Source organism: Ogataea polymorpha (assembly GCF_001664045.1).
Source record: "Ogataea polymorpha strain NCYC 495 leu1.1 chromosome Unknown OGAPOscaffold_3, whole genome shotgun sequence".
Classification (NCBI taxonomy): Eukaryota; Fungi; Ascomycota; class Pichiomycetes; order Pichiales; family Pichiaceae; genus Ogataea; species Ogataea polymorpha.
Window position 1 is genome coordinate 142,354 of NW_017264700.1, and position 21,948 is coordinate 164,301.

Sequence of the window (21,948 nt, forward strand, 5' to 3'; positions counted from 1 at the left end):
ATTTTTCCTGCACGTCGATCGACTCAAGTGTTGGAAAAATGGCCATTCTAATAGTTGTTGGCGGCCCCTCCGGAACGGGGAAATCCACAGTCGGTGAGCGTCTGAGCAGAGACCTAGACTGTCCGTATGTGGAAGGAGATTTGTATCATCCGCAGCCAAATATCGACAAGATGTCGCAGGGCATTCCATTGACAGACGACGATCGTTGGGCCTGGCTAGAGAAACTCACTAAGGTGGGGGTTGACGCCATCGGCGAGGCAGGAACTGCTGTAGTGACCTGCTCGATGCTAAAATTGAAATACCGCGATTACATCAAGAAAGTCGCCAAACTGGAGAAGCCAGATATCAAGGTATTGATGCTATTTCTGTACAACGACTACGATATAATATACCAAAGAATGAGCCAGAGAGCAGGTCATTTCATGAAAAGCAGCATGCTTAAGAGTCAATTTGATGATATGGAGGTCCCGAAGAACGAGGAGGGGGCATATGCGATCTATTGCGGTGAGAAGTCGCAGGAAGCGATCGGAGAAGAGGTCCTTCAAATAGCTAGACAAGTAATCGCGACACGTGAGTAGTATATATTAATTGGTGTTAGCGTCTTTTCCTTGGATCGTCGTAGGCTCCAAAAGCACGTTTCCCGTTGTAATATGTTTGGGATGTGCCGCCCAGGATGTCGTTATCGTCCTTTTGAATTTTTCGCTGCGGATATTTGAAGGGTGAGTTGGCGAAGATGTTATCGACCGGCTTGGGCGCTTCCTGGAACCATTTATGGTCTAGCGCCTCAAGCGCATCTATGCGCTTGGCAGGGTCGTATTCCAGCAGACTCGCGAGCAGCCGAAGACAGTTTTTGTTGCTTCCTCCGTTTGACTGGTACCATGCTTTCAGGTTTGATGGAAACGTCGAGATCTTGGACAATTGCGGGTATTCTGGGTAACTGTTCAGGCTGGGCCACTTATCCAGCGTTGGAGTCCCTAGGATCTCGAGGATCTTGATCACTTGATTTTCCTGGAACGGTACCTGTTTCTTGTTATCCATTTTGGTTTCTTCGCCTTTGAACAGGGGACGTAGCGAGAGAAGCTCTGCCAGGATGCATCCCACAGCCCAAAGATCAATGGCTGGCGTGTAGTGACGCGCCCCCAGCAGCAGCTCCGGCGCTCTGTACCAGATAGTGACCACAACCTTGTCGCCAGAGTAGAGACTTTGCAAAGGGTTGCTGAACTTCCTAGCCAAACCAAGGTCTCCAATCTTGACCACTCCATCGTTCGTAACCATGATGTTTGCCGGCTTCAAGTCTCTGTGTAATACCCAGTTCTGATGTAGAAATGAAAGGCCTTCCAGTATTTGGTACATGGCCGACTTCAGTGTCTGTTCTGGGATTTGTTTGTGGTCCGGCTGCGAGTGATAATGGATGATTTGCAGAAGATCGTGTTCTGCAAACTCAAAAACCATGTATATACATCTCCTTTCGAGAATGATCTCTATCAATCTCGAGATATTCTTGTGTTCCAGCTCCTTGCAGAGCGACATCTCTCGTATCGCACTCTGGCTGATTCCTGTGTAATGAGTTACCTCGTTGTCTTTGGAGTCTGTCTTGAACTTCTTAATGGCATACAGACCGTTGCCTAGTTCCTTTGTCTTGCCGCGAGCTTTGTACACCTTACCATATGTACCCGCAGCGATATACCCCAAGATTTCGTATTTTTGGACAACAGACACTCTGGCCTGATCACGCCGTCTTCTGTATGGCCCAATGGTGAAAAAGTCCGCTGATGCGACACGCATCGGCTGCCCGGCAGATGCGTACGGATACTGTCGATAGTTGTCCATTTATCTATTTTTTTAAATCTCAATTTTCTACATGAAAAATGTACAGAATTATTTGGGAGGAGCTTTATTGGCCGCCCGCTTTGCCTTGGCGCGCTCCTTCAGTCTCCTCCAGGCCACCTGGACAGGCTTGATGCACCATCGGTCAAAGAATGGGGCTAGTGCAAAACAGACCGGTAGTCTTACTGGCAGAAGCAGCTTAGCAGCGGCGTAGGCATTTGCTCCCGCAGTGACGATCTTGGTCTTTTCCACCAGGTCCACGTCCAAGTTTATAAGACCTTTGGAGAGTACCTCAGCGCCTCTGGCCAGTAGATCCTGCGGTACGTTTAACGGAACCCAATTGTAGTGGAGGAAAACCCACCAAAGTCCCAGAAATGGCACAATAGCAGTGATCTCGTGGAGTATGGCAAAACTGATACCAAAACCCAACGGACGCATGGTCATACTTCGAGCATAAGGCTTGAGTATCCTGGGCGTCCATCTGTACCATCTACTCTGCTCGAGTCTGGCCAATTTGTCTGCGTCTTTGGTATCTACCACTGGACTATTTGTCTGCTCTGCCTCGATTGCTGGCTTTGGTATTTTTGGCTGCGACTTGTATATGAGCGTCCGGGACACGCTGACAGAGAACCCCCGTTTCAAGTGGGCCTGCACAATGTTTGTAATTCCGAGTCTGCTTCTTATCATTACGGAGTGGAGTCAAAATGAAGAAAATATTATTTCCAGATAATGAATAAATATACCCGTACATAAGATTGCAATTACTTGACGCTCACACTGCGAAGGTACTCGGTTCTCGAAAAGCTCGACTCGGCCTGGTCGGTTCCACGGTCAAGAGCCACCCACTTTGGCTCGTCCTTGAATAACCTCAAAGCTCTGACGTACTTGGAATTAGACAGGGTGAACCGATGATAGATGCCGGCTGGCAGAATCAAAAGGTCACCCTTGGTCAGCTTTGCGCGAATCCATCTGTCGTTGTCATCTCTCACATCGAAGTAGCCCTCACCATCCAATATGTACCTGATCTCTTCGTCCTCGTGGAGGTGTTCTTTGTAGAAAGCCTCAAGCTTGGCCTGAAGCGCTTCTGGTCCACCAGGGAAAGTTGCTTCTGAAAGAACAATCTCGTCTCTATTCTTATAATTGCGCTCTTTGGCCACAACGTCGACCTCTTCCACAGTCTCAAAATGTCTGTAAAAAACGCCGATTTTCTCCATCTGCTCCAGGCTAACAGGCTTTCCCGAGTTGTGCTCGTCAGTGAAAGCCCCCGGAAACTCGTCGTGGTAGTAGAATGCACCCATTACGAATTAACAGTTCAATAGTCAGTGTAATAAAAGTCTAACTTTCTTTTTTTAGCAAAATTCACGTGCTATTTTTACATACTTTAAAACCTCACTCTTAATGCTCTGGTTGAGCTTCCAAACCTGTTCATCATCCACAGCCAAATCGCCTACCTGGGATGCAAACGCTTGGACCTCAGCCTGCAGCCGATTGCTGCTAATCCCACTAATCCTTGACCATCCGTTGTAATTCTGCGGGAGACCGTCCGAAAGCATCATGGAATACAATATCTGCTGGAAGATGCCATCTGAAGACGTTGACTTTTGTAGAATAGCAATCCCCCTCAAGAATCGAGTCATTCCTAGCCCCGACCGCTCCAAAATGCGTCGTATGAACCTCTGCAACGAAATCTGGTCTGTGCCGTAGCGAAGCGAGATTGTCTCGCTCACAACTTGCACAACCAAATTCATAATCTGGGTCCGCTCGTTATTTATCTCTGTGTAATTGTGCACATAGGCACTCTCATAGGTATAGTTGCTCATATCGTCGTCTGTGTCTGAGGTGTCGCTCACCAGGTCGGGAACCGTATCCATAAGCATACGTTTGCTGATCTCCCTACCTGCTCTATAATCTGCCTGATGCATGATTAATTGAAGGTGGACACTGCGGAGCTCATTCTGACCATCTCCAAGCCCACTAAAAATCCGACCAACGCAAAGTGCTTATATATAATAAAGGTGACTAATATATTTTTTTTTGACTCATCCGGAGAAAACAGGCAACTTGGAACGGTTACGTAAGCATAAAGGTGCCACTTCGAAGCGGCTCTTTGCCTGTTAGTCATATGGCAAGTGGCTCCATCTGTATTTTTCTATATAATAACTCGCATGGCTGTGCCGCTTGACAATAGATATACATTCGATTATGACCATTTCGCGGCCAATGTGTCATTTAACGCTCTTTTGGCATCAAATCTCCGTGCCCTTGGTGAAATCGTAGCCAAAGACAATAGCGTCCACGTATCCGTGGTCTTTCAAGTAGCCAGCACCTGGCACCCTTCCAATCCTCTCAAAGCCAAGGTCGTCCCAAATTCGCGAGCTGGCCTTGTTTGTTTCATAGACAAGGTTGAAAACGCTGTAACGGTAGCCTAGTTTCGGTGCATACTCTAGGTAGCTTTTCCCAAGAAGCTTGCCGATTCCCATTCCTCTGTGCTTGCTGGAAACGAGAAACCCTGCATTGCAGTTATGCGACGATCTCCCCGGGTAATTTGGTTTTATGTAATAAGACCCCAAAAACTTCTCACCGAGATCACTGTCTTTCGCTATCTCGATAGCGTGAGATGTGGACTGGAATTCCCCTTGGAGCATGATTGCAAGGAATTTGGGGCAGTAGTACTCCAGAAACTCCTGTTCTGTAAGAGGCTCGATCTGGGCCAAGGTGTTTCCTTGCTCGACTTCGTAGTTGTATTCCTTGTGCAACTTGTCAACCAAGGATTTTGGAACCTGGTTGACAGACTCAAACGGCACGATTGTGGCGAGCTGGCCGTTTGACAATGTGACTGGTATCACGCTGAACATAGCAAAAGATTGAGGGCTACAATGGTCCCTTTAGTACTGAATGGAAATCCGCTCAGACGGAGAGCTAGGTGGACTAAAAAGGCAGTTGCGCCTGTAAAACTTACGTACACCAGATTACTACTCGATCACGAGCGAAAAAAAAAAAACCATCAGGCCTCCGATGATTACATAACAATCGATAAGGAATTCTTTACCCGATTCAGGAAAGCACTTTTCGGTCACAAGAGACATTTTTAGCTCACTCTCGTTCCTTTAGCAACACTTGTATATGGGCCAGAAGTCTTCCCCTGGTATCCTCTTTGATCCCGTGGAGCATCTGGCTTTTTCAAAGTCGAAAATCTGCCGCCCGACAAATGTGCACAGCTTTCATTTGGATCCCACGCTAAACTCCCTGGAACTTGTTGGCGAAGGCTCATTTCCACTGTTTTCTCGCAAATGTGTGGATCTTTTGCGTCAGGAGGTTGAGCAGTATTCTCAGGTTGTGCTTGACAAGGAAACTGAAAACGCTTTCACTTCTCCCAAACTAAGAGACTGCGAACAACTTCTTCCATTCGTGTACCAGGCCTGGACCCATCCTGCCACTGTCCGTGCGATTAGTGTGATTTCGGGATTCGAGATGAGACTGTGTCTTGACTACGAAATAGCGCATTTTTGTCGTTCTCGCAATTCCAGCCAGGTTCTGGTCCGTCAAAAAAGCGTGGCATACCCTTACGTTTGTGTCATGGGCTTGAATTCCGCAGATATGCAGTCATCGGGGTATGCCACCGTGCTCAAGGGAAGGCTTTCAGAAAACCTGGCAACAAAACAGCTCCAGGAAAAAGACTCCCTAACGGTGGTGCTGTGTGCAACGTTGCAACCAGAAAATGTTATATGCTACGAAGACGCAATTTTCTTGGAAAAATGCTCGCTTCCCCAGGCGCAAAAGCTCATCAGTGACAAGGAAATGGTGCCTGTGTCGAATTATGCCGACTTCAAAGATTTCGGAGTCTATCAGTCCTGGCTCAACGACTATTATGATAAAGAAAACCACGCAAACAGCATTAATAAATAAATTAGTATTGATATCCATCGTCCAGTCCGTAGTTGAATTCATTCAGAGCTACGTTTCCTTCAATACCAAAAGGCCTTTGATCGCTGATTATTTGCCATAGCTCATCGAAATCATCGACTATCGGGCTATTGAGCGACTCGTTTAGGTCCAGCTCCGAGTATTTCTGTTCCTGAAAGAGAGGGAACTCCAATTCAGTAGGCTTATCGAGGACGTTGATGCCTCCAATGCGGTAATTTTTTGTCTTGTTGTTGGTCTCTTTCTTCGACATTTGCTCCATTGTTTTGTTCAGCACGCGTTCGTAAGCGTCGCGCAAAAACGATTTCGTGAAAGGCATCCGCTCCCCAACGACAAATAGCGCGGTAGAGCACGATTGCAAACAGGTCGAGATTTCGACCGTCCATTCCAGACGCCCTGTAAGAAGACAGTATATCAAAGTCATTGCGCTCACAAATAAAGTGTGTATAGCGATGAAGCTGTGGCAGTACCAGTCTAGCTGTATAAGACGTTTTGCAAGCAAGCATATAGTACCGCATGACTTGACGCACTGGTCGACAAAGAACTGTGCCTCGGGTGAGCTTGAGACTTCGATATCTTTCGAAATTAGAGGAACAAGCAGTATCCGTATAGTCTTGTGGTACAGGAGCGTCATGAACAACTGGTTGTGCTCTTCATCAAAAGCGGGCAGGTCGTTCTTCCATTGCTGCACTCTCTCGTACATCACTCCGATATCTTTCAATAATGTCACAATGTCCCGTTCCTGGTCAACCCGGTAGATGCTGTGCTGGATAACAGAGTCTATTCGCCGCAGCTTGATGAGATTGATGCCAACCGTCATGTCGGTGATGACAGTCGAGCCCATTTTTTCTGGGTGTTTGTTGATGATGTCGTCCAGCTCATGACAGTCTGTCACAGAGTCATCTATATTGTATGGTAATTCCGCATCGATGTCGTAGTCGGAGAGACACATTGGTCGTCCAAAGTGCATGCAAATGCTTCTCTCCATCACATAGGCGCTCCAAAAGACACGACGGCGCATCACAGACTCGTGCAGCTCTTCAATAGGAACAGGCCCGGTCTCACGACGGTGCAAATTCAAGTCCACACAGAGACGTATAATAAGACCACACAGATGCCATATCTGGTGACTGCGCGAGGAGCGGAGCATGAAATATGCGACCAGAATCAAACACCTCACCGCGTCGATATCCACAACGGCGCAAATTCGGTCCAGATCCTGTGAAGCATCCGCATATATGTCGTCAGCATTATAGTAGGTAAAACCTTCTAGCGTGTCTGCCTTGATCATCTGGGTGACGCGCAAACCAATGGCGTATATCATAAGCAGGGCAAACCTATTGACCGCGTCCTGTCTGGTTTCTGGTTTCTGTAACAGTTCTTTTCTATTCCGGTGTAATTGGTAAGCATGATCTCTGTGAAGAAAAGGAAAGCGAGAAAACATTAGTTTCATGCATGACTCAATGAGACGTTTGCCCATTTCGTCGTCTTCAATCAAGCGCGTGTAATCTGGCGGGCCTGTGTTGGAAGGCGGAGTTTCCAAAGCTTCTGGCACAAATTTATCCTGATGTTCGTTCAAAGGAGAGCCATCAAGGGCTCTGCGGAATATAAATGACAGATTGGGGCCAAAAGAGGACTTTTCCGGGGGTTCTTTGATGCGAGGAGGATTAGACGCCAACTTGAGAGCCGTGTCTGCGGTTTCTGAGTGAGACTTCGACTCTAGATACTTGATCTTAGCCTCCAACTGCGCGATGTATTTCGCCGTCTGCTCTTCGTGGTGCAATATGGAACACTCCAAGCCAGCCTTGCGACACACCGTACAACCTTTCACGTCAGGAATTCCGTCACATTTCCGCTTGGAACGTTTGCACCGTTCACAAGCAAATCGAGAGCGGTTAGACATGAAGAGATAGAAGGTTACACCATTATTTTCAATTTTTAAAGGTTTGAACATCCTTGCACAGCTATGGGTATTTTTTTTTTGATAAAATTATGACATTGGAATTATCGGTCCTAGGATATATATGATGGGAAGTCCAAATCGAAATTATTCATTCTTCTTATGAGTTCCCCATCCATAGCTCCCAGGACGAATCAGGCGATTGCACCGTCAACAGGCTCAGAAATGCCCAAGATTACCAAGATCATGACGTCGAAGGATTGGGTCCTGCCTCCCAGGCCTAAGCCAGGGCGTAAACCAAGCGTTGACACGCCAGCAACTAAGCGAAAGGCACAAAACAGGGCAGCTCAGCGTGCGTTCCGGGAGCGCAGGGCCAACCGTGTGAGCGAGTTAGAGACACAGATTCTTGAACTAGAGCGTGAAAAGAGTATAAAAGAAGGCATATTGACCAACACCATTAAGAGACTGGAAGCACAGAACGAGAGTCTGAAAAAAGCGCTGGAGGAGATGCGCGCAGGTCTTCAGCATGTGCAACGACAGGTCTCCTCTACCAGCGGCGCTTCGCCCGGAATATCGCCAACTAGTGATAGTCCAGCCACTCCGCAATCACAATCCGCTCTGTCGACTCGTCGTAAAGTGACGTCTATTCCAGATGCCGATCTGACTAAAGCAGCTTCGATGATGATCAACTTCAAAAACAGTTCGCGACATAATAGTGTTTCGTCTGGATCGTCTGGCAGAAGAGACCGAGATAGCAGCAGCCTGAGTCTGCAGCAGATTTCGCCTGCTCCGTCAAATCCTTCGGACAGTTCGCGGACGTCGGCTTGCGGTATGTGTTTGAAGGATGACTGTCTGTGCGAGACAGTGGGAATCCGCAAAAGAGAGAATTCGATAAACCTTGACGAGTTTGTTCCTGCCCCCGCCGTGCCGTTGAAAAGAGTCAAGGAGTCAGAGCAGGAGATCGACTTCACCAACAGTTTCAAGCGCGCAAAGAAGCTGCCTGTGCTCAAACCGACTGAACAAAACGATATGCTTTTCAGATCCCCGAATTCTGCTTCGCTGGGCGAGGAAAATCCCGAGTATAGTAAATCAACAATTGCACCAGAAGACCAATGTGGTTTTTGTTCCGATGACACGCCGTGTGTGTGTCGAGAAATTGCAAAACAAAAAGAGATGGTTCAAATGAAAGATAATCTGATCACCAGCGAATTGAACAAGAACGAGAAGCGTGCAGAAAATGATGTGGACAACGAGTCTGAAGAAGAGCAGCCGGCGTGCACAGGCAACCCAGGAAATTGTGCCCAATGCCAGCAGGACCCTATGTCTACGCTTTTTTGCACCACGATAGCTCAGCAAGCCAAGCCGGAGCTCCACACGCCGCCAACTACAGCCCCGAAACTTGACTTCCCACGCCGCGCAAGTAGTGTCACCTCGCTGCCTGCATTAAACGAGCTCGAGATTAACCACCCTGGTAAGCATTTTATCCCTTGCGCTGATGCCTACAAAACGCTGTCTAGACATGTTAACTTCCAAACCGCAGGATTCAACAACATCATCAGCAACTTGAATACCAAGGGTATGTATGTCGAGGTTGAGAGTGTTGTGAACTGTCTGAGGGAGATGGATAGAAAGTTCGGTAGCAACTAGCTAAGTAGTAAAATAGATACGAGACAGATTCATGTCGTCAGATAAATGGTTTATTGTCATGTGTAAAAACGAGGCCGGATTTGGTAATACTTGCACCCCACCAATTCGTCAAAAGTCGTTCTGAAAAATACATTTTGAAAGGAAATCTTTGAAAACAGGGCAAAAAAGTTGGTGTTTTTTTACAGGGGATATTTTTAATTGGAATACCGCCATCCCCATGGACATCACACATGAGTGCAGAGCCACCTGTTCCCGCTTTTGAAGAGACTAGCTTGGCTCGCCAAAAAGATCCAGACCCTATGACTTCATCCGACACCCCGCACCCCGTCCTTGGGCATTACCGACTTCGGCTTACAGACAATCAAGTAGTTACAATTGCGGGTGGACTTGCCGGATTTTTGTCTGGCGTTGTTGTATGTCCATTGGATGTCACAAAAACCCGTCTTCAGGCACAAGGATCATATCTCAGAAATCTCCAAGACGAGGTCAAGATCAATAATTTTGAGAAACGCAGATACACAGGAATACTAAGGACCTTAGGAACCATTTGGCATGAGGAAGGAATACGTGGATTATACAGAGGCCTGGTGCCCATCACGTTTGGCTACTTTCCAACATGGATGATCTACTTCTCGTGTTATGAAAAGTTCAAAAAGATGTATTCATATATTATTAAGGACGACACTATAGGCTATTTTGCCAGCGCCATTTCATCCGGCGCCATATCTACCACCGTCACAAATCCAATATGGGTGGTAAAGACAAGATTGATGTTGCAGATGAATAAAGGAAGGACTATTTACGACAGATTCGGCGACACTGTCGGTGCAGCTGCAACGCCCGGCGGCATCAAACGAGAATACTACAACGGAACCATAGACGCATTTGTGAAGATGTATCACAGCGAGGGAGCGCGTTCGTTTTATAGAGGACTTCTGCCGTCCTATTTCGGACTTGTTCATGTTGCCATTCAATTCCCATTATACGAGAACTTCAAGAAGGTGCTCCACGTTCATGGCGACACCTTCGACGGAAAAACCATGAATTTCGATCAATTTTGCAGATTGGTTCTATCTTCATCATTATCCAAGATATTGGCTTCCGGTGTCACTTACCCGCACGAGATATTGCGCACAAGACTGCAAATCGTCAATAGTGACTCGACTAAGCCCAGTGCTGGATTGCTGAAGACTCTTTTGTCAATCTACAAGAACGAAGGATTTCCCGGGTTTTATTCCGGATTTCTTGTCAATCTCGCAAGAACGCTTCCTGCCAGCGCGGTCACCCTTGTTTCTTTCGAGTTCTTCAAGAGTTACTTACAAGCTACAACTAGATAAATAGAACCTTATAATATTCCTGGTGTACGGATGCATACACCACTATGCGAAAATGCTATTTCCATTTTTGTTTGTCCAGGATGGTACTCTACCTGGCACTATTAAAGTTAGTGGTGTTCGCGGCCATTGCGGCCGCCGAAGTGGACGAATTTTTCCCTGAGCCACTCACAGTCGCCAACTTTGACAATGTGTTGTCCAAGGGATTCCATTTTGTCGAATTTTTCTCCCCACACTGTTCCCATTGCAAAGCTCTGGCCCCAGTCTGGAAGGAGTTCTACGACACATTTCATGCCGAGGCTGAATCTTATGATGTTTACATCAACCAGGTTGACTGTGTTGTCAGTGGAGATCTCTGTGACCGCGAAAATATCTATATGTACCCAACGCTTAGACTTTATGGACCAAACGACAGAGGAAATGGGGGTAAGCTCTTAGCGTCGTTCAGCAAGGGCTACGAGAGAACGGTCGAGGGATTGACAGCTTTTGTGCGTGAACAGGCAATCGATTCGAGAGAGGAACTTTTGCAGTCCCCAAAAGAGATCACCGATCTGATGAAATCCGCAGACATTGGGGCATTAAGCAGTGCCGATATGATTAAAATCCTCGCAGGACAAATTGAAAAGCCGTACCTAGTATCGTTTTGGCCCGGAACCGATGAGGAACTTAACGTCAATACATTCTCTCAAGATGTGAAGGACAACAAATTGTTCAGCAAGTGTCCTCGGTGTTTAGATTTCCGCAATTTGTGGAGCATGGTTGGGCGTCGTCTTTCTCCGCTTATCAAACAAAATGAACTCTCGGTTGGTTATTTGAATTGCAAATCCAACAAGGACATTTGCTTGTCTTTAGGAATGGACGATTTGCTTGCAGACAATTATGGCACCTATGATCCCAAAATTTTCATGTTCTTGCCCGGTGATAGAGGTGGCAACAAAATACGGTACAAGTCTTTGACATTGAACGGAAAGCAGATAATTAATTGGAGCAAGCGGCTGCTAGATATCGCCAAATTTGAAGACATAACGAAAGCCGATTTGACCAAGAAAATGAAACTCAGATCCTCGCCCTTTAGAAAAGAGGATTTTACAGAATTAGATGTGGATCCGATAATCACATTTGTCTATCTCTACTCCAAGGAGACGGCTGTGCCTGAGGACTTTTGGCTTCTTGATCATTTAGTCCAACCCCTGATGGATTTACGCTCAAATGTTAGGCTTTACAAAAGCTCTGACATGGAATTTATGGATCTTGCCAAAAAACAGGAGGAGACCTTAATCAAGTACGTGAATCAGGAGATTGCCGATCCTGCAAATCAACTTCATTTTGACGAAGAGATGTTCACAGCTCGCACATTGACTACATACCCAATGCTTTTATGCTTCAAAGACGACTCGTTAATCTCACATGTTTTCCAGAGTTTTGGATCTCATGACATCAGAGATTTTAATGTTGTGATGGACTTTATCAAAGTCAATGCCGACCCCTTTGTGGAACAGATGACTGATGCCTCGCGTGACGCTATATTTCCAAGGAGCTTTGATCCAAGTATCATGTCAAAAAACGAAAAAGTGGTATTGGTTGTTACCGATGCGAATGACCACACAAAATTACACAGACAAGGGTATGCGCTTTCTCAAATTGGACATAGGTTCCACTACCTCAAGCAGATGAACCAGTTTGAGAAACTAAAAAGACTCAGGGGAGAAAAGTATGCCAAAGTTGAAAAGCTGAAAGCCAAGGGAAAGGACAATGTGGAGATCATTCGCGCCTTAAGAGAGCAGGTTCCAAATGTATTCGAGATCAAGGACAATAATCTACATTTGGTGTATGTTGAACAGGCTAAGCTCAAGTCGATCTCTGAGAATCTGGGCTGGTCTAAATTCAACGCGCAAAATTATAAACCCGGAGATATTATAATAGTCTCACGATTCACCAATGACTACTGGGATACCTCTTTGAAAGGACAAAAACTATCTAGTGACACCATCTCTGAGGTAGTGGACATTTTGTCTGCGGCAAGTTTCCAAAAGCTTGCAGGAAGGCGGCTGCGGTCTAGTCTCTCTATTCCTGCAGCTTCCACATATTTCGTTTTGTTCTTTTTCATCGCAGTTTTGATATTAGGATTGTCCAAGAGCCGGGCAACAGCTCGTTTTCGCTCTCCACCAGACAGGTATAGGAGCTTGAAACCCTTCTTTTCCGATACTGAAGCCAACGTTGGCTCCGGTCCTGCACTTGGTAAAGTTGATTGATGGTGTAGAGGTGATATTTTAAAGGTATAAATAAATAGAAAATTGTAATTAATAGTTGAATAAGCATAAGGCCTGTTGCTAGAACTATATCGCTTATTTTTGTCAATTTGCTTTATAGCGATTCAATCATTGAAAGGAGAACTGTCTATAGAAGTTAGAGTATCACCAGTGGCAAGAGTGCGTCGCGATCATGAGTGAAGAAGACAAGACATCGAGCATAGATGTGGCCTCTAGCGCAGGAGTTTTCGAAAAGGCATTAAACTCATGGGCTGTGATTGACCTTCCGAGCCTGCAAAAGGAGATGGACGCAAAAGGACTAGAGATCCAGGCTTCTCAGAAAGAATCACTCCTTAGTAGAAAAGATCTGGCCACGAAAACAAAAGCATTTAAAAAGCTACCTGAGGAGGAAAAGCTGGATCAAATCAACCAATTGGTCAAATCATATCAGAATGAGGTAGACAGCTTGACGAAGAAAAATAAGAACGTCGAAAACGTATTTTTTCATATATATAGGGCCCTTGCCGAGGCCCCCGATCCGAAGAGATTGCTCCAGATCAGTCTGGAGGCGGTTCTGAGCATCAAGGACGTGGAAAAGCTGAAGGCTGAAAAAGCGGACCTCGAGGAGAAGCTTTTAGGGTATGCTGACTACGAACAGCTGAAGTCCAAGATTGCAAGGATTGAAGAGGAAATGGCTAGGGCTGTGGAAACTCAGTTGCAAGCCAAGGATAACGAATGGCAGGCTCTGCTAGAGGAGAAAGAACTAAATTGGAGGAAGAAGGAGCTTGAATTGGGAGACACTATTGGAAAACCAAAGAAGGAGGTTGAGGAGCTGAAAGTGAACGATGAGATCATGCGTCTCCGGTTGAAGAGTCATGCCCACACGCTGAATACAGAGGATGATGGAGATGACGATACATTAGCAGATGGACAAAATTTGAAGGAGCGTGCTGCTGATACTGTTGAGTTGCAAATGCTGAGTCGGGACGCGGAGACGGCCAAGTTGCGCGTGATGGAACTGGAACGCCGCAACGAGGAGCTGCGACGGGAAATCAGCTCAGCGCGGAGCGACGTGGAGATTGACAAGCTGAAGCAAATGAACAATAAACGTATCAGCGAGTTGGAGAGCGAAAACGCATTGCTGGTTGCACGGCTGGAGCACGAACGCAAAAACGCTGACAAACTCAAATCTGAGATCCAATCCAAAATTGAGGCCTCGCAGAGAGAGGTGGCTCAGCTGAACAGAGAAGCTGAACAGTTACGGCAGAGAATCAGTGAAACTCAGGATTACGACGAAATCAAAAAAGAGCTTGAGGTTTTGAGACAGATAGAGCTGGGTGACGATGACGAGGTTCCTCAGCTGGATTCTGCAATTGTTCAGCGTAACAAAAAGCTCAACAATGAGTTAATTGAGTATCGTTCAAAGAACGAGGAGCTGACCAAAAAGTGTGAGATTTTCGAGAAACAAGTATCCGAGCTTGCAAAGCAGGTCGAGCGCCTGAGTGAAATGAACTCCAAGCTTGAAAACGATCTCATGAATTTCGAAAGCGGCTCTTCCAACAACGATAAGTGGGAGACGATGTCGATGATTTCCTCAGTTGCGCCGTCTGTGGCGGGAGGCTCGATGATTTCAGGTGCTCCTTCGCGAGGGGGAAGACTGTCGCCTGCATCTTCTATTGCAGGAGGCTTCGAACCGGGTGCCGTTGCTACTCAGAATAACTCCATCTTGCCTATCATAACGCAGCAGCGAGACCGTTTCCGTATGCGCAACAAGGAGCTGGAGGAGGAGACGAAGAAGCAGTTTTCGAAGATTGTCGAGCTTCGAAGAGAAATCAACGCGCTGAAAAATGATAACAAGGGTCTTTACGAAAGAATACGGTTCCTCCAGTTCCACCAGGACGCCAAGCAGACGCAGACTGCTGCTCCTTCGCGCGATCTTGAGAGCAAGTACAGAGACAGCTACGAGCAGGAGTTGCATCCAATTGAGCAGTTCCGCATCATGGAAAGCCAGAGAATCAGTTCTCGCATGTCGCCGTTTGAGCGGATATTTATCCAGGTAACAAGGTTTGTGCTGAGCACCAAGTATTCGCGACTTATGTTTGTTGCTTATTGCTTTGGTCTACACATGCTGGTGATGATGCTTATGGTGTATGTGCTAGGAAGCACAACTGCTGGCGGCAGCAGGCCTGGCACCAGCATGACAACAAGCACAGGTGGTGTTGCAGGCGGCATTGCAGGAGGTGTAAAGAGTCCGCGTTGATGACATATGGATGGATCGTCCATGGCACATTGTAGGTGATTTCAAAGTAATATGATCAAGAGATCGAGGCATTTGAAGCCGTGGGCCAGTGTACTACTTACTTTGTACTTGAGTGTAAAGCTTGCTATCTGGAAGTGTCTTGCAGAACCAGCTTGAGAGGAAATCTGGTGTTCCGCCTAGGCTTACAGCTCAAGGAAAGCGTTCGCGAAATCAAATAATTTATCGCGATTTCCTAATCAGGACGCCCGATAGCGATATATATTCGGAGCAGTGAAGAAAAAGTTAACGGAGAAATAAATATACAGGAAAATGTCTAAATCGAAAGTTCTTCTTGTTGGAATGGGCGGCGTGGGGTCCATTGCCGCCTACTCGCTTGAAAGAGCCGGCAAGAGTGAGGTGACTGCTGTCGTCCGGTCTGACTACGACACTCTGACCAAGGAGGGCTTCGAGCTGCAGTCTTGCGACTTTGGCAAGGTCGACGTGTTCCGTCCAACCAATATCTGCAAGAGCGTTGGCGAGGCCGTTTCCAAACATGGCCCGTTCGACTTTGTGGTGTTCACCATGAAAAACACGCCGGACGTGCAGCCATTGAACCCTTTTATTGAAGAGTGTTACCACGACGATCTGGGAATCGTGCTTTTGCAGAACGGATACGGCATCCACAAGGCTGTGCTCGAAGAGTTCCCTTCTGCGTACGTGATCTCCGGGGTGACAATGATCTCCTCGACATTGTACGGACGCACCGTCAAACAGGTCGCCCCGGAATCGGTCAAGGTCGGTGTCTGCGACAACGGAAAAACTGATTACGGCAAGCAGGAACAAAAATGCAAAGAGTTTATCGAGCTGTACTCGACGGACAAAAACGACGTCACATTCGACGAGAATGTCAACTACACTAGATGGCGTAAGCTGGTTTACAACGCCACCGTCAATTCGTCGTGCGCATTGACCAACGTTGATATCGGTCGTTTGGAGCTATTTGGAGGCATTGACTCGATTGTGCGTCCTGCTATGGCCGAGGTCCTCGCCATTGCGAAGAGCGACGGCGTGGAGCTGCCAGAGTCGATCATAGAGTTCATGATCCGCTCAGACGACGGCGAGTGGTACCCTCCCTCCATGCTTGTGGACATCCGTAAAGGCAACTACACCGAGTACCAGGTCATTTTGGGCAACGCTCTGGACGTGGCCAAGGAAAACGGCATTGCCGCTCCAGTGCTGACAGTTCTGTATAACCTGCTGCACGTGATACAGTGGCGCACCATGGAGGAGAAGCACCGCTTCACTTTGCCAGAAAAGAGACCGCTGCCGCAGGATAATTTCAAAATAGAATTCAAACAATGATTTAATAAATTCCAATTATTTTCTCCCCTTTTTTTACGTGTTTTTTTGTTTATGTCTCACCGAATAAGAATTTCGCAGAACCCGCCACTCGACACATTGGATGCGCGGCTGAGTCTGGTGTCGGCAGACTCCGTGGCAACGAACGAACGGCTTCTGGACAAATTGGGTCTTCCTGACGAGGACATTGAGAGTTTCGAAGTAGAGCATGAGGCCAGAAACTATGAGCCTGCCAGCCAGTTCCAATCGCTAAAGCCGTTTTGGTACGAGCAAAAGCAAAAAGACGTCAACACAACGCTCGACTCGGACTCGCACAGTTTTGACCTCGGCGATGACGTGGTTGAAGACCGCCCAATCCTTAAGCAGCCGCAACACAGACGAATAGCTTCGATAGAAGAATATTACGTGACCAGCCATTACCTACAACAGACACCAATAGATGCCACGCCTACAAGCCAGCGCACGTTCCACTTTCGCTCGGAGTCCAACACGAACGACTCTGTGCGATTCCGACCCCTATCGCCTCCCCCCTCTGCCGCTGATGCAGTACCAGACGCAGTGGCAGAGCCCTTGAGATCGCCAAATTTCATAAAATCGCATGGGTCCACAGGCTCAGGATCATCGCTCTCGTCGCTAATAAAGTCGCCGTTGAAGGCTCTTCGTGGGAAACAGTCTTCGACACCAGACTTGCAAGACCAGGGGCTTTCGCAGCATTTCCATTCCTTGGAAAATGCGCAAGAAATGCTATCCTATGGGCTTGGTCTGCGTAATGGAGACGATAAGTCTCTCGCCCAAAGCTTCATCTGGATATGTAAGGCTGGGGCAGTGGACACTAACCACAGATACAGCTTCCACATCGATCCACGGAAGCTTGCTTTGCGCCTGCCAGTCCACCCACAAAGCACCATATACTATGAAATTGGGCGTGCGCTTGTACACGGGTGGGGGTGCACAAAAGATCTCGGTCAGGGACTCGAGTTTTTAGAGCTGGCTGCTTCGTTTGGTAGCATCGACGCTATGGAGCTCGCCGCGAAAATTACAAAGAAGCAGCGTTCCAAAGCATGGAAGAAGTTTGCAGAAGACGCTCGGCGGCTTGCTAATAGCCGGTGATCAAGGATAACGTAGCACTAGCAACAGTAAAATGTGTCATAAATTTAATTGTACATTTTTTTAAATACATAAATCACATTAGTCTGTGCTGATAAATATAGGTACTTTTTCGAACGTTGAACCCATCCTTCAGCAATTCCTGCACCTCCTCCAGTTGCAATGAGCCCAGTTCGGGGTAAACAAGAAATATGAACACCCATGAGGCCAGCGAAATTCCAGCAAACACGAAAAATGCGCCTGCTGGAGAGAGCCATTGCATTAGCGACAAGAAGCAAGCGGAAACCACCAAGGATCCGGTCCAATTGGTAACGGTCGCCAACGAGGTGCCCATACCACGTACAGATTGTGGAAATAATTCTGCTTGCTGCCACGGAACATTGCCCAGTCCAACTGCGTAGAATGCAACGAAGAGAACCAATCCCAGAAGGATCGACCATTCCCAAATCCCCAAGTCTTCTTGTTGCACTTTCACGTCGATATGTAGGAAAGCCACGGCGCAGAGAAGCTGGGCGCACATAAGAAACGGAATGGATATCAAAAGCATCCTCCGTTTCCCAATCTTGTCGACAATAAGAAAAGCCACAATGGTGAACAGAAAATTCGTCCCTGCCACAAAGCAGCTGACGGCGGTACTGTTTGTGTATCCGACCATCTTGAAAATCGTTCCTGAAAAGTACATCAGCGAGTTTATTCCGACCAGCTGCTGTATTGCCTGGAGCCCGCATCCAATGACGAGTGCACGCTGGTTGGACGGAATGCTGAAAAGCTGGGACGCGGAGTTCTTGAGACGTTCGAGCTCGGTCTTTCCCGGCACAGCAGCGTTGAGTAGATGGATTTCTGCGATGCTGGCCTCGATAAGGTCTGACGGACACCCCAGATACACTTTGCGGAGCACCTGGCGGGCAGCCTTGTGCTTGCCGATGGAAATCAGGTAGCGCGGCGTATCTGGCAGAAAAACAAAGGCAATCAGCTGGATGGTAGATGGAAGCATCGAAATCGCCACAATGGCTCTCCATCCGCCGTGGTAGCCACCTAGTACTGCTCCTATCGCGTAAGCCACTAGCTGGCCACCGGTAATGGCCAGACAGTTTATGATAACCATTCGTCCGCGGAACTTGGCAGGAGAGAGCTCACTAATGTAGAGTGGAGCTATAAGCGACCCGATCCCCACTCCCAGACCCATGACCAGACGGCCCGCAATCATGGTCACCACCCTGGCAGCCAACAGCTGCAGCAGGGCGCCCAGTACAAACAGCACGTTGCAGAGGATGATGACCAGCTTCCGCCCGTATAGGTCGGCAATATACCCGGCGAACACGCAAGCCACCACGGCGCCAAGTGAGGTCCCACTGGTGATCAACTCTTTCTCCGAGACTAACAGCTCACGACCGTCGAGATCGCTGCCGATGGTGACCAGAACTGATGAGATGTAGCCGGTGTCGTATCCGAACATAAACCCAGAAATTGAGGCCAGCGCCGTCAGGCCCCAGACAAGCGGGGATGGATGGTGTATAAGCGTATCCAAATGAGTGCTAGCAGATTGGGTGTCTGAGCCGGACAAGCCGCGGTATTCGCTGCGGGTGCGCAGGAACTCAGCGTGCTGTCCTGCAGAGCGCAGGTCAAACGAGTTGGTGAGCGGCTCCTCTGTGCTCGGTCGCGAATCCCTGATCGCCATGGTACTGGATAAATAAATAAATAAATATTGATTTCTATATATAACGGCTGTGCAGCGAAAAATAGTAATGCAATTTAGTACCAATCAAAAGAGGTACTGATGAGCAGTCTGTTGGGGACCGGTTCCAGTTTTGTTTCGGCTGGCAGTTCAGTGGTCTGCTCCACATCATAGATCAATGTACGCGGAGTGTCAGTCTTGGCCAGAGCACAGTCCATGGCAAGGTTCTTACTCGTGAGAACTTCCTTAATTTCTGGTTTCAACGCACGCAGTTGGGACTCGCCAAAGTCCCCATAAATCACAAACGAGTCCATAAGCCACTTTACAGACAACTCTTCAGGAAGCTCTGCTGCGAGCTTCTCTGCAGTCATGCCCATGAACGGGTCTTTCACGACTATGGCGTTGAACTCGGCACTCTGCTGCCGCAGCTCTTCAATTTGGAGTGCGCGCTCGCGTTTTTTTCTCTCTTTCTCTTTCATCCTCTCCGACACAAACAACGCCTCCTTCAGCCCGATCTTGGGCAGTCTTGAGCTCGCCTGCAGTCTCACAAAAACGCTCCTTTTGGGCTCTGGGTCTTGGCTCTCACTGTAGAGCTTGTACGTTTCGGCCAGCTCATGGATGAATTTCCGCTGCAGCTTTTTCATCGGACGGAAATGGTACGTCTGCCTGCCGAGCTCGCGCGAAACGAGCTTTTGCAGAATCTGCTCTATGCTCTCGCACCACACTTTTTGCTGCGAGTACAGTGACAGAACGTACGGTGTATAGGTTTTTTCGAGAAGCAGGAACCGCGACACAAGGTCGCCTTCCATCGGCGCGTCGGACACGTCTGTGAGCGCGCTCAGTAGCTGTCTGTTTCTTTGTTCCAATTCGCACTCCTCGTCGCACTCCAGCGGCTCTGTGTTCAAGGAGCACAAAACGGTGCGCGAGAGCCGTTTGCAACCGCAATGGACGGTGACCCGTTCTTGGCATGGGATCGACTCGTTGCACTCTTTCGGTGCGTGGCACACCTGGCGGCACGGATGGCCGCATGCGCGCGGCTTCCCGCATTGGCTTGTGCATTTTGTCTGGCACTGTCCCGGCGGATGGCATATTTTAGGGCATCTGTGGCTGCCACAAGGAAGAAGCTCGTTGCAGACACGGCCGCACGAAACAACCGTCTGGTAGCACATGGCGTTGTTGATCTCGATGCGTTTCGAGCATTGGCAGTACTTTGTCACGCGCTCCGTGCACCGAGGACACTCCTTGTCGTCCTCGTGGCAGTTGTGGATCTCAGGCCGGTGTCCGCATTTAGTTGGCCGTTGACACTGGTTCAAGCACACGGGGAGTTTGGTTCCGCACCGCACAGGAGCGGAAACAATCGTCTGGCCGCAGTGGCACACCAGGTCCTCGGACGAGGACTCCAGACACGGCCGACAGGGCCCCAGATGGCAGGTCATCTGACAGTGATGTTTGCCGCACGAAAGCAGCTTGCCGCACTCACGCGTGCACACATGGACCGCCTCGATCGTCATCTGGTCTGCCGTGCTGCGCGCGTCGATGGTGTTCCTTCTAATTCCCTTGAGTCTGTTTCGCTCGCGCACAGCAGCCACCGGCTCGTACTCGCAGCAGACTTCCAAGCATCTGTGGCGTCGACAGCTCATTAAAGCCTGGCATTTGTGGTTGCACGCAGGGACATAGCCCTGCTGCGCCAGTTTGCAGGCTACCGAGTACTGGGTATAGTTGCAGCGACACTTAGAGTCCACCACCGCGTAACAAGGCGCACACTCACCTTCGTGACAAGGCCAGTAGCACGTATGGCCGCATTCCAGCTTTTTGCCGCATGTCTCTCCGCACGTCGGCACGGGTTCCAAACAGGACTTTCTTGGAGAGGCGAGCTGATCCAGCTTGTGCTTTCCACATGGACAGTGGGTGAGCAGGGCTGGCGACCGCGGACACTTGTGGCCGTTGGGTGTCTTTGCATGACAGGGTTCTGTGCATCTGTGGTTCCCGCAGTCGAGCGAGTCATCGCAGACCTCGTCGCACTGGAAACAGCCCGTCCACTGCGCAGTTGCCGTGTGAGACCGCAGCGGAGCACGCTCGTGGCACTTGAGCGAGGCAGTGTGTTTTCCGCAATAGCATCGGCCGGTGATGGGTTTTTCACAAGGACCACATAGACCAGCGTGGCAGCTGCGGCCGCATGTGTGCAAATTGCATGGCATCAGGTCGTCGCAGGGCCGGGAACATGACCAGCCCGTCTTGTAGGGAGTCAACGCGCAGGGGAGCTGCCGTTCGGCAGATCCACAGCTGCATTTCATCACAGGTCCCATGGCCGTGCACTTCTTGATATGCGGTCCCGGGTGGCAAGGAAAAGAGCAGCCATGGACACAGTTTGGTAGCGGCGAGTTGCAGGTCTGGCCGCAGGAATGGGGCTCGAACTCGTTTTCGGGCGGGTTCAGCACCTTGCCGCACCAGCAGGTGTACTGTTTGGGGAGCTTGAAGTGGGTGTTGTTGCAGGAAGGACATCGCCAAGAACGGTCTTTCGCGGTGGATGATCCTCTTTTGGCCCAATCTCGGATGCAGGACAGATCGAAGGCCCTGTAGCAGTGGTGGCAAGACCAGATCTTCGAGGATTTGTCCATCTCACCCGTGCAGACCAGACAGGTGTACTCGCCGCGTCTCAGCTCACTCAGGAGAGACTCTGCGATGTTGTC

At 48.6% G+C, this 21,948-nt stretch overlaps 14 protein-coding genes across 14 annotated transcripts; 6 read left to right on the forward strand and 8 right to left on the reverse strand.

Moving 5' to 3' along the window:
* Window positions 1-38: 38 nt before the first annotated feature.
* On the forward strand, window positions 39-553 carry OGAPODRAFT_93227 (uncharacterized protein; the record flags this gene model as incomplete). The annotated part of the gene is made up of 2 exons (XM_018357300.1): window positions 39-511; window positions 535-553. 2 exons carry the CDS (start codon window positions 39-41, stop codon window positions 551-553), a joined length of 492 nt encoding a protein of 163 aa, XP_018211129.1.
* OGAPODRAFT_16005 (uncharacterized protein) lies at window positions 40-1,542 on the reverse strand. The gene has a single exon (XM_018354115.1). The coding sequence runs from the start codon at window positions 1,528-1,530 to the stop codon at window positions 595-597; it is 936 nt and encodes a 311-aa protein (XP_018211130.1). The 5' UTR covers window positions 1,531-1,542; the 3' UTR covers window positions 40-594.
* Window positions 1,543-1,828: 286 nt separating this feature from the next.
* Window positions 1,829-2,514, reverse strand: OGAPODRAFT_93229 (uncharacterized protein; the record flags this gene model as incomplete). Its single annotated transcript, XM_018357301.1, has 1 exon — window positions 1,829-2,514. One exon carries the CDS (start codon window positions 2,512-2,514, stop codon window positions 1,879-1,881), a length of 636 nt encoding a protein of 211 aa, XP_018211131.1. The 3' UTR covers window positions 1,829-1,878.
* Window positions 2,515-2,551: 37 nt separating this feature from the next.
* Window positions 2,552-3,253, reverse strand: OGAPODRAFT_16006 (uncharacterized protein). The gene has a single exon (XM_018354116.1). The coding sequence runs from the start codon at window positions 3,123-3,125 to the stop codon at window positions 2,589-2,591; it is 537 nt and encodes a 178-aa protein (XP_018211132.1). The 5' UTR covers window positions 3,126-3,253; the 3' UTR covers window positions 2,552-2,588.
* Window positions 3,177-3,749, reverse strand: OGAPODRAFT_7498 (uncharacterized protein; the record flags this gene model as incomplete). Its single annotated transcript, XM_018355955.1, has 1 exon — window positions 3,177-3,749. One exon carries the CDS (start codon window positions 3,747-3,749, stop codon window positions 3,177-3,179), a length of 573 nt encoding a protein of 190 aa, XP_018211133.1.
* A 146-nt stretch (window positions 3,750-3,895) lies between these two features.
* On the reverse strand, window positions 3,896-4,815 carry OGAPODRAFT_16007 (uncharacterized protein). Its single transcript, XM_018354117.1, has one exon. The coding sequence runs from the start codon at window positions 4,680-4,682 to the stop codon at window positions 4,074-4,076; it is 609 nt and encodes a 202-aa protein (XP_018211134.1). The 5' UTR covers window positions 4,683-4,815; the 3' UTR covers window positions 3,896-4,073.
* A 135-nt stretch (window positions 4,816-4,950) lies between these two features.
* Window positions 4,951-7,610, forward strand: OGAPODRAFT_93233 (uncharacterized protein; the record flags this gene model as incomplete). Its single annotated transcript, XM_018357302.1, has 1 exon — window positions 4,951-7,610. One exon carries the CDS (start codon window positions 4,951-4,953, stop codon window positions 5,731-5,733), a length of 783 nt encoding a protein of 260 aa, XP_018211135.1. The 3' UTR covers window positions 5,734-7,610.
* Window positions 4,959-7,651, reverse strand: OGAPODRAFT_93234 (uncharacterized protein; the record flags this gene model as incomplete). The annotated part of the gene is made up of 2 exons (XM_018357303.1): window positions 4,959-5,833; window positions 5,871-7,651. 2 exons carry the CDS (start codon window positions 7,649-7,651, stop codon window positions 5,821-5,823), a joined length of 1,794 nt encoding a protein of 597 aa, XP_018211136.1. The 3' UTR covers window positions 4,959-5,820.
* Window positions 7,652-7,785: 134 nt separating this feature from the next.
* Window positions 7,786-9,318, forward strand: OGAPODRAFT_16008 (uncharacterized protein). Its single transcript, XM_018354118.1, has one exon. The coding sequence runs from the start codon at window positions 7,874-7,876 to the stop codon at window positions 9,293-9,295; it is 1,422 nt and encodes a 473-aa protein (XP_018211137.1). The 5' UTR covers window positions 7,786-7,873; the 3' UTR covers window positions 9,296-9,318.
* Window positions 9,319-9,594: 276 nt separating this feature from the next.
* On the forward strand, window positions 9,595-10,642 carry OGAPODRAFT_98944 (uncharacterized protein; the record flags this gene model as incomplete). Its single annotated transcript, XM_018358057.1, has 1 exon — window positions 9,595-10,642. One exon carries the CDS (start codon window positions 9,595-9,597, stop codon window positions 10,630-10,632), a length of 1,038 nt encoding a protein of 345 aa, XP_018211138.1. The 3' UTR covers window positions 10,633-10,642.
* Window positions 10,643-15,447: 4,805 nt separating this feature from the next.
* Window positions 15,448-16,500, forward strand: OGAPODRAFT_98951 (uncharacterized protein; the record flags this gene model as incomplete). Its single annotated transcript, XM_018358058.1, has 1 exon — window positions 15,448-16,500. One exon carries the CDS (start codon window positions 15,448-15,450, stop codon window positions 16,477-16,479), a length of 1,032 nt encoding a protein of 343 aa, XP_018211139.1. The 3' UTR covers window positions 16,480-16,500.
* A 30-nt stretch (window positions 16,501-16,530) lies between these two features.
* Window positions 16,531-17,586, forward strand: OGAPODRAFT_7506 (uncharacterized protein; the record flags this gene model as incomplete). The annotated part of the gene is made up of 1 exon (XM_018355967.1): window positions 16,531-17,586. The coding sequence occupies one exon, from the start codon at window positions 16,531-16,533 to the stop codon at window positions 17,584-17,586; it is 1,056 nt and encodes a 351-aa protein (XP_018211140.1).
* Window positions 17,587-17,648: 62 nt separating this feature from the next.
* Window positions 17,649-18,910, reverse strand: OGAPODRAFT_81976 (uncharacterized protein). Its single transcript, XM_018356583.1, has one exon. It carries the CDS (start codon window positions 18,788-18,790, stop codon window positions 17,660-17,662), a length of 1,131 nt encoding a protein of 376 aa, XP_018211141.1. The 5' UTR covers window positions 18,791-18,910; the 3' UTR covers window positions 17,649-17,659.
* A 797-nt stretch (window positions 18,911-19,707) lies between these two features.
* On the reverse strand, window positions 19,708-21,936 carry OGAPODRAFT_38456 (uncharacterized protein; the record flags this gene model as incomplete). The annotated part of the gene is made up of 1 exon (XM_018355361.1): window positions 19,708-21,936. A coding segment is annotated over one exon (2,229 nt), but the record flags the coding sequence as incomplete, so codon positions are not given.
* Window positions 21,937-21,948: the final 12 nt, after the last annotated feature.

Coding starts and splice junctions, on each gene's coding strand:
- OGAPODRAFT_16008 (XM_018354118.1), top strand. CDS start 7,874: ATGCCCAAGATTACCAAGATCATGACGTCGAAGGATTGGGTCCTGCCT.
- OGAPODRAFT_16006 (XM_018354116.1), bottom strand. CDS start 3,125: ATGGGTGCATTCTACTACCACGACGAGTTTCCGGGGGCTTTCACTGAC.
- OGAPODRAFT_81976 (XM_018356583.1), bottom strand. CDS start 18,790: ATGATTGCGGGCCGTCTGGTCATGGGTCTGGGAGTGGGGATCGGGTCG.
- OGAPODRAFT_16007 (XM_018354117.1), bottom strand. CDS start 4,682: ATGTTCAGCGTGATACCAGTCACATTGTCAAACGGCCAGCTCGCCACA.
- OGAPODRAFT_16005 (XM_018354115.1), bottom strand. CDS start 1,530: ATGTCGCTCTGCAAGGAGCTGGAACACAAGAATATCTCGAGATTGATA.